The sequence below is a fragment of the Microtus pennsylvanicus genome, chromosome 14 (genome assembly GCF_037038515.1).
Source record: "Microtus pennsylvanicus isolate mMicPen1 chromosome 14, mMicPen1.hap1, whole genome shotgun sequence".
Taxonomy (NCBI): domain Eukaryota; kingdom Metazoa; phylum Chordata; class Mammalia; order Rodentia; family Cricetidae; genus Microtus; species Microtus pennsylvanicus.
In genome coordinates this window covers 16291904-16301273 of record NC_134592.1, presented here as the reverse complement: position 1 = coordinate 16301273, position 9370 = coordinate 16291904, and the positions used below count along the sequence as shown (strand labels likewise).

At 40.5% G+C, this 9370-nt stretch overlaps 1 protein-coding gene across 2 annotated transcripts in view; it reads left to right on the top strand.

Annotated features, from left to right (window-relative positions):
• The first annotated feature begins 23 nt into the window (after positions 1-23).
• Positions 24-9370, top strand: part of Cpsf2 (cleavage and polyadenylation specific factor 2) — a 28701-nt gene continuing 19354 nt past the window's right edge. The window contains exons 1-5 of one of the 2 annotated variants that reach the window (XM_075948765.1): positions 24-188; positions 5344-5525; positions 6587-6746; positions 6824-6929; positions 8373-8502. In XM_075948765.1, coding sequence (XP_075804880.1) covers positions 5377-5525; positions 6587-6746; positions 6824-6929; positions 8373-8502 — 545 coding nt within the window. In that variant the 5' untranslated portion in view covers positions 24-188; positions 5344-5376. The remainder of the gene's footprint in view (positions 189-5343; positions 5526-6586; positions 6747-6823; positions 6930-8372; positions 8503-9370) is intronic. The other variant, XM_075948766.1, reaches the window with a different exon arrangement.

The following is a 9370-nucleotide window of genomic DNA, read 5'->3' as shown; positions in this document are numbered from 1 at the left end:
ATGGTGTCGCCCGGGTCGTCTCCGCCTCCGCCGCTCGCCTCAGGCCCAAGATGGCGGCCACCACACAGGGGCTCCTGCCGGCCGCTCTCCGTCGCTGAGCGCGCGCCTGCTCTGCTCGCTCTCGAACCTGCATTTTACTGGGGGTTGGGAAGGGCGGTGGACGGTGCTGGGGGAGCCCGACCAGGCAGGTGAGGACGGGAAAAAGAAAGGAGCCTTCGGGTCTGGGTGGAGGTCCTCGGGGGACTGGGTTCCTGCACCGGCCCGGTGTCTCCCTGACGCGCTCCCGCGGTTTCGGTTGTGACCGTCTCCGTGGTTCCTGGAATAAGCGTTCCGCGAGGGGAAAGAAAAGTGACTTTTCCACGGGTCGAAACCTCGGGATGTTTGTAACGCGCCTATGGGTCCTCCCTCTGACCTTCCATCGTGTTGAAGCTAAGGGTCAAGCCGAGTCCCAGGCTCCTTGCCGTGGTGCCGCGGTACCCGCAAGCCTTCCCTGCCCTTCTTGGGTTCAGAGAGGCCAGGTGTCCTCCTAGCTCCTTAACTTCAAAGAGCCTTGTCAGAATTGTTGCTCTCAGTGCTTCCACGATCATTGTGTTTGCCGAGACCTTATTCTTATTTTCCTTGTTTATATACTTTTCAGGAAACCAGAGGTCAAGCGCTCTAACCCCAATAATCTTCCTGTCACCGGGAGAGTTTAAGCCACTATCTATGCCTACCCTCTAACCTTTAATGTACAATTCCCTTGCGTGTTTCAAAGCCCTTCTTTACCTGAACGACTAAGGAGTCTTGAGACTTCTCCCACTCTCTAAGCCCCAGGACTAGTCCAGACCCATCTTAGTTCTTGGATTTTGCATACTTCTCATTGGTTGGCCTCAACAGGCACGATCATTCTTGAGAAAGCAAGTATATATTTGGGACACAGCAGAGAAAGTCAAAATCACTACCCTGGAGGACTTTCCCTGCTTTCTGCTAGCGTGTATTTATATTGCTGTGAGTTGCGAGTGCTGTGCTTGGTTTGGGTGAGGTGAAGAGGACCACTTAGACATTCGGCATCCGTTCTGCACGTATTCTTTGTGCCTCCTTTGTGCTAAGTAATCAAGCAACCAGCTTTACCTGGGGACAATGAAAAGGCTACACCTGAGCTGGAGCAAAAGGAGTTTGCTAAACCCGGGAAAACAAAGTCACTCCTGGATGTAGAGCCAGGATTAAAAACTTGAGAAAGTTGGGCATTGTTAAGGAAGATTTTTTTTTTTTTTAAAACAAACCTGCAAGAGTGGTTGGCGAAAATTGAAGGTGCGAATTGAAGGTTGAGGACAGCTTGTGAGGGGTCTTGATTTCCACTTTGGATTGTATTCAGTAGTTAGCAGGAAGCTCCTGCATAGTTGGGGGTGTCGACATAAGGGTATGGAGGACCAACTTGAGGCTAGAAAACTAGATGAGATTGCAGTCATTCAGATAAGGCAGCAAGCACCTCCACTGGGGCAGGAGAAGGAAGACCAGGAGAAATGAAGTAAATGCTGCATAGTCGTCCATCTAGTGAGAACTGATTTGCTGGTGGGGGTGGCTAGTTAGTTGGGGAGACTTCATGCTTGGTGATAGCTTTAAAATCCAGTCTGAGACATGCACCTAAAAACAGGGTGGTGCCAACTTTGCTCTTTAGCAGTGGCAAAAACACAATGTTCGCCAGTCTAAAGCATTGACTTTGGAGTACAGACCTCTGCTATTACAGTAGCCACTAGCCACATGCACTGGTGAGCTCTTGAATTGAGGCGGGTTTGAACAGACATGTCCTGGAATTTGGAGACAGTACAAAGACAATGGACACTGACTCATTAAGTGATCACCTGTTGAAATGATGGTTCGGACACTGTTAAATAAAAAATGAGGCTTTTTAAAAAACAACCTCTTTATTTTTAAATGTGGCTATGAAAAATTTTAGATTACATCTATGGCTCGAATTGTTTTAGTCTAGACTAATGATGGGAAAGGGATGAGTAAGGGGGTAAAATTTGATCTAGACCCTGAGAGAAGAATAAACTAATGTCAAGGCAACGTCCTGATGATGCCTTACCCCACTTGCCGGTAATAACACTCTGTTATTTATCTTTATTTTTCCCCCTCAGCCAATAAGACATTTTTAAGTTTTTTTTTTATTTTAAACTTTGTGTGCACACACACACACACACATTCCACAGTACACAGATGAAGGTCAGAGACAGCTTGCTGGAGTAGGTGCTCTCCTTCTACCATGTGGGTACAAGGGATTGAACTCAGGTTCACGTTAACCACTGAGCTATCCTGCCATCTCTGCCTTCAAGGACTTTTGAGCAAGGGGTAATGTGTGTAGGGATGTTTTAGATGAATCTGACCATTAGAAAAAAAAAAAGCTACAGGGAAAGGAATGGAGAGAGCCAAGTGTAAGGTAATGAGGCCTGATTTTGAGGTGTTGGCAGGAGGAACAGAAAAGGGATGTCTATGTGCGAGGTGTTCTGAGGGAGAAAACTCAGAATTGATAGGGGACAAATTGATATTTCCCAGAGAAATAAAGGGAAGGCCTTCAGCTGTGGCTCCTTAGTGAAAAACTACTGAATTGATAAAGAAATATGAAATACAGTCAGGACAAAAGACGAGAATCAGCAAAGTGGAGTGAAGAGTTTAGGGATCTAATTAAGTACTTTCCCTTTTCTGTCTGCGTCCGTTAGTGTCCAGTCATGCGCATCACCTGTTTTCCTCCAGTACAGAGTTGCCTCTATCGTGCCCTCTTCCTGTTAATGAATTTTTAAATTAGGTTTATTATTACCTGTGGAACTTCAGCTGGGCCTGTCCTGCACATTAGGCCAGTCTGTCTGTGTTTCTATGTAAGCACGGCAGGCTGAGTTCTTCCCTGACACCTGTCTCTTGCTTTGTGTTTTGTATCTTAGCTGATGTTTTTCCAAACTTTTGAACATCTTTTCTTTTTCTGCCTGGCCTTATAAATCTTTAATACGTAATCATAGTTTTTTTTTGTATCAAAAGCAATTGAGAATTTTTAAAATTCACTTTCTACACTGTGTATGTAAGCAGTTTACAACCAATTTAAATTGTTTTATTTATATGTTTTATCCCTTTAGTAAATTTAACTCCTTACAATTGTTTCTCTTTTTTAGATTTTTTATTTTATTTAATATATGTGAGTGTTTTATCTGTATGTATGTGTGTCTCGTATGTGTCTAGTGCCTTTGGAGTTTAGGGCTTTGGGTCCTCTAGAACTGGAGTTATGGATGATTGTGAACCACTGTGTGGGTACCTGGAACTGAACCCAGGTCTCTATGAGAACAGCAAGTGCTCTTCACTGCTGAGTCCTTCAGTCCCAATGTTTCCTTTTTAAGATGGAACATTTAAGGCCAGTCATGATTGCACATTCCTGGAATCCTAGCATTTGAGAGGCTGAGGCAGAATAAAGAACCTGAGGCCTTTTGGATTATATAGTCCACTCAAGACCAAACTTCATAGTAAGAACTTGTCTCAAAAACAGACAAACAAAAAGCATGTGCTCCTTCTGATCCTAGGGAAAGACAGAACTTAAAACACCATGGTTATAAACAGAAGTAAATTATATTACATTGCCAAGACTTTTTTTTAATTTATTAAAAAACTTTTCTGAATTTGTATTTTATCATGTCTTGGCTGAGATATCAGTAGGTAATGAATGTCTGATAAGGATACGTATTTACTATAAGGCCTAAACCTACATGATACTTTCCTTATGTTGAATTCTGGTCTTTCTGGAAAAGTTTTAATGGGAGTTCATTCAGTTATATCTGTAAGCACTTTGTGTTTTGAGTTTATAATTAAATAACACTGAGAACTGAAGTATGTTTAAAGAGTTGGGTGTTTAGCTCAGTGCTAGAGCACTTGCTTAACATACATGGAACCCCAAGTTTGAGTTCAAGCACTGCCCCTTCCCAAATAGAAATTTTAGGGGAAATAGTGCCTAGATTATCTTCAAAACTGTATTTATAAGCATTTTTATAGAGTAGAAAATTAAGCCAGCCATAGTGCTGCAAGCCTTTAATCTTGAGGCAGAGGAAGGTAGATCCCTGTGAGTTCAAGACCAGTCTGGTCTATATAGTGAGTTCCAGGACAGCCAGGGCTACATAATAAGACCCTATCTTGAAAACAAACAAACCAAAAGAAAATGTATGTGTTTATTTCTCATACCTCAAGTAAGTAAATAAGTACATCAATATTTCAGATTTTAACTTAATAGAACAGCTACTATGTACTTCTGCTAATTAATATCAGATGGGTCACGTCTAGTCAGGTAGATTACCCAGGCCTATGATCCTAGTATGTGGGAACTGGGGAGGTAAGTAGGAGGATGAGGCGTTTAAAGTCGTCTTTTGCTACATAGAGAGGCCAACTACATTATATGAGACCTTGTCTCAAAAAGATAATAAATAAACCAAAGAGAACTGGAGCTGTTAACTGTAGACCCCACATTACCTGCCTAGCCATCTCACTGGCTTTTACCAGTTTACAACAACACAACACTCATTAATCTTTCTGGAAAATATATGGTAGGCATCCCCACATACATTGCATTGGGTGTGAGTTGAGTGCCTACTTTGTGTCAGGATTTGTTTGGGGAATTGCAAACAAACACTGTGAGAATTAATTGCAAGCCTTAAGATGTTTTTCAGTTGCTTACAATGCAGCACAAGTGTTGTCAACATTAGCTTCCTGAAAACTATTTGAGTTTCTATGAGTATATACATTTCGTGTGTGTGTGTGTGTGTGTGTGTGTGTGTGTGTGTGTGTGTGTGTGCGTGCGTGTGTGTGTGTTGAGGATTGTGGGAGAAAGGAGGAGCCATGGTTTTTAATCAGATTTTCAAGAGAGTCCCTGTATTTAATACCTCTTGTATAGAGAAAAAGACTGTCATCGAGCTAGATAGAGAAAAAACAGATTAGCCCTGAAGACTGAGTTCTTAATTTACTACCACTTAATACTGAGCAATACGGTCTAAATAATTTCCACATTATTTGGAATCCTCTACCCTCTGTATATGTATATTAATGCTAATGTTTTATTAACTGGAGTCCCTAGGTGAGGAAAAGTTAATTAATTTGCCCTGAATCATGTAAGAGTTGATTGAAATCTGGATCAGTGATTCCAAAGTCCCCTATTACACAGCCACCCTGGGGAGGGTGTGAAGGTCTCTGAAAACAAGGTTGTACTTTTAAATATAGCTGTGGTGGAAATGCTAGCTTTTAATCAAACTCTTGAATTTCTGCGCATGAAAAATTGAAATAATTTGCCTATTACGTGGACTGTGCTTTATGCTTACTTATATTTTTATTTGTAAGCACCTTGTAGGTAACCATTACTGGACCATAAAGATGACATCTATCATCAAATTAACTACCCTCTCCGGGGTCCAAGAAGAGTCTGCTCTTTGCTATCTTCTCCAGGTTGATGAGTTTAGGTTTTTGTTGGACTGTGGCTGGGATGAACACTTCTCTATGGACATTATTGATTCCCTGAGGAAGTAAGTTACAGTTTGTAGTTCTAGCTTTTATTAAATCAACTTAAAAAACAGGGCGGTGGTGGCGCACACCTTTAATCCCAATCATTGGGAGGCAGAGGCAGGCGGATCTCTGTGAGTTCGAGACCAGCCTGGTCTACAGAGCTAGTTCCAGGACAGGCTCCAAAGCTACAGAGAAACCCTGTCTTGAAAAAAACAAACAACAAACAAACAAAACCAGATCCTCAACTTTACACTTTATAATGTCATTCTGATGTTATATACTGTTGCTGTCATTTCTTTAATTTATAGAAAGTTTTATTTATGGCAGAAAGCTAACTTGTAATTGTTGTGATTTTAGTTAATAGTAAGTATGTAAAATAGAAAGCTACATTGTAATTTGCAAAATTTTGATTGGCTGATAAGTTTTGGTTTTGACATTCAGTAAAGCTTTGTTGTTACTTTGCTAGTGGACCACAGAAAGTGTGCTATTTAATTTTTGGAAAGAACATGAATCTGTCAAAACCTGAAGAAAATTGATACATCCCTGTGAAAGCTGTCCCCGCATGACATTACCTCATTTTCTGTGTCACCTTGGTCACTATTGTAACTTAATTCTTTGAATGGTATCCACCTAAATATGTCAGAAAAAAATAAGACATTTACATTTGCTGCATTACTATTAATAAAATAAAAAAAGGAGAACTTGAAGGCCGACCCCCCAAAATCTCCTTTAATCCTGAGGACTTTTCTGGTTAATGATATTTATGACAACTGTCACCAAGCTAGAAAACTGAAGCAAAGTCAGTAACAACTATTTGAGCATTTAAGTCTTGTCCCTTTAACAATCTTCTCGATTCCAAGCTGACTTCTTAAACTTAATAGCAAATGTGGTACCCATCCAAGATCAACTTAAATGTGGCGTCTTCATTTTCTCTTGTGCTTTCAATTACAATTCTCAGGGGTCATTGTCTTAGCCTTGGGTTTGCTCTTCTGCCTCAGTGTAGACCCAAGGTGCATCAGGATGGCAGTTCCGCCCTTTCTGCTTCAGAACTGATGAGCTGCCCTCTTGGTTGTGTTCACAGGCATGTTCACCAGATTGATGCAGTGCTCCTGTCTCACCCCGACCCACTCCACCTTGGCGCCCTCCCATTCGCTGTGGGGAAGCTGGGTCTGAACTGTGCCATCTATGCCACCATTCCTGTTTACAAAATGGGGCAGATGTTCATGTATGATCTCTATCAGGTAATGGAAGCAGTTAACAAGAGAGGCCTGTATGCTCTATCATGATCATTTTTAATTTTGAATTGTGTTTTTTTTAGTCTCGCCACAATACGGAAGATTTTACCCTCTTTACATTAGATGATGTGGATGCAGCCTTTGATAAAATCCAGCAGCTAAAATTCTCTCAGATTGTGAACTTGAAAGGTAACGTAGTAAGTTGGTAGACTAATGGAGTGGAAGTTCTGTTTTCTTTTTTTGTTCTTTTTGTTTTGAGTGTTTTAGTTTTTACAGTGCTGGAATCCAACCCAGAGCCTCAAGAATGCTGGGCAAGGAATTCACCCTTAGCCGCGTCCTACCCAGTTTGGAGTAGTGGAGTGAGTTGCCTTCTGAGAGGATTATATTATACAAATTATAGGCATTGTGGTGTGAGAATAAAAATTAGCACTTTCTGCCGGGAGGTGGTGGCAAACACCTTTAATCCCGGCACTCGGGAGGCAGAGGCAGGCAGATCTCTGTATGTTCGAGGCCAGCCTGGTCTACATAGTGAGTCCCAGGATAGCCAGGGCTACAGAGTGGAACCCTGTCTTGATTGGGGGAAAGGGAGGGACTAGCACATTCTACCTAAAATTTCCATTTGAATTTCAAAATATTTCAAACTAAATACTAGCGATATGTTAATGGCTTGGGTGTCCTCATATTTGGGTAGGAAACAGTGTAAAATGAACAAAGCTAATATGTCTGAATCCTCGTAACTTATAGTTAAGTTCAGGAGACAAAATGACTCAGAGCCCTAGATGTTAAGCAAATTAAATAGGTAGAAAATGTATTACTTAATAATGATGTCAAGTATCAAATCTGCAAGAGGGAATCCTGTTACAGGTTTTCTTAAACATGAACTCTAGCATTAAAAACATGGCATAGTAGCTAGTGTGGTGCTTATGCCTGTAATCACAGTTCTTGGAGGCCTGAGAGAAGGATCCTGAGTTCAAGGCCCATCTAGGATACATAGCAAGTTCAGACAGCCTGGGCTGTACATAGTGAAACCCTATCTAAAAAATAAAAATTAAAAAAAACGCCCAAGAAAAGTGACAGAGCAGCAGTTGATGCTGATTAAACCACAAAATGACAACTAGTGGTATGGTCTTCATAGTTTTGCTTGGGTTTAGCTTTTCTGTAGATAAATTCTTCATTATAATGAGGTTTGAGTTGTTATTCCACCATTAGGTTAACAGAGGTGGTAACAACTTGGCAATTACCTGTGCAGTACAAATATCAAAACTTAGTCCTGAGGATGTAATGTAGTGGTGTTTGTCTGGTATACAAAGGGCCCTGGGCTCAGTCCATGGTGCTACAAATAAAGCATACAGCTGAGTAATAGTGTGCCTGCTGTTCAGTCTAGTCTCTAGCCTTGTGTTTGTGAGCACAGATAGATTACCTCTGGGCTACGCACAATGAAATGAGAAAAATGATTGTCTCTGTTAAGGGAGTAGAGTAGCTGGAGACATGAGAGGGGGTTTCTTTTCGCTGTAAGCATTTTAACATCTGAATTATATGCCAATGAGCATGTTGCTGTTAACATAACTTAGAAATACATCTGTCCTTGGGATTGTGAAAAAATCTGAGTATTGTCATTATTTTGTTATGTAGGCAAAGGACATGGTTTGTCTATCACACCCCTGCCAGCTGGCCATATGATAGGAGGAACAATATGGAAAATAGTCAAAGATGGAGAAGAGGAAATCGTGTATGCCGTTGACTTCAACCACAAGAGGGAGATGTAGGTATATCTAGATAAGCGCTGAAGGCAGCACCACCACTGTTCCAGTCACTGAAGGAAAAATCAGGAGCAACTTTTTAGTTTCTCATCAGAACTCTACAGCACTTTAAAAATGTCAAGTACTGAGTATTTTCATTGTAGATTGACAGGTTCATTATAGGACATAAGGGCTTTAAACTTTATATGTCAGTAACTATCCTATAATGCAGATATTTCCCTGGAGATGTTGAAAGTGAATTTTTTATATATTAAATTATATTTTATATGATCTTGACTTACTTTTTGATAGAACATTTGATTCTTTTCTTTGGAGGCTGGATAGTAATTGCCATCTAATTTAATGATACTTGATGACAGATTTCCTTTAAAGGGGAACATAATGGTTATAATTTTACAGTATTCATTTGATATTCAGAAAAATACTGTAAATTTTGTGAGTGTGTTCACTGTCCTACAGGCTTCCTTTGCTACAACTGTACATTAAACCCATGGCTATTTTGTGTTAGATTACAGTCATCTTAAGGTCTAAACAGTAAGGACTAACAGATTGAATTTAGAGTTGTAATCATGGGTGGATGAGAAGGTTGAAAATGTAAATGAGTAAATGGTGAACGAATTCAACCACTTTAGAAAGTACAAGAATAAATTTTAGGTGGATTTAGAGTTAACTGAAAAAGGAAGCAGTGTTGCTGTGCCCTGCCCACACAAAGGTGATGTGCTTACAAAAGAAGACTGCTGAATTTGATTGTACACAGATTTAAAACAGTAACCTACACTATACAACGATAAAAATACTGTAGTAATTAGCCAAAGATTTACATACATGTAAAACTAGGAATTACTCAAGATATTGTGACATCACCTGGGC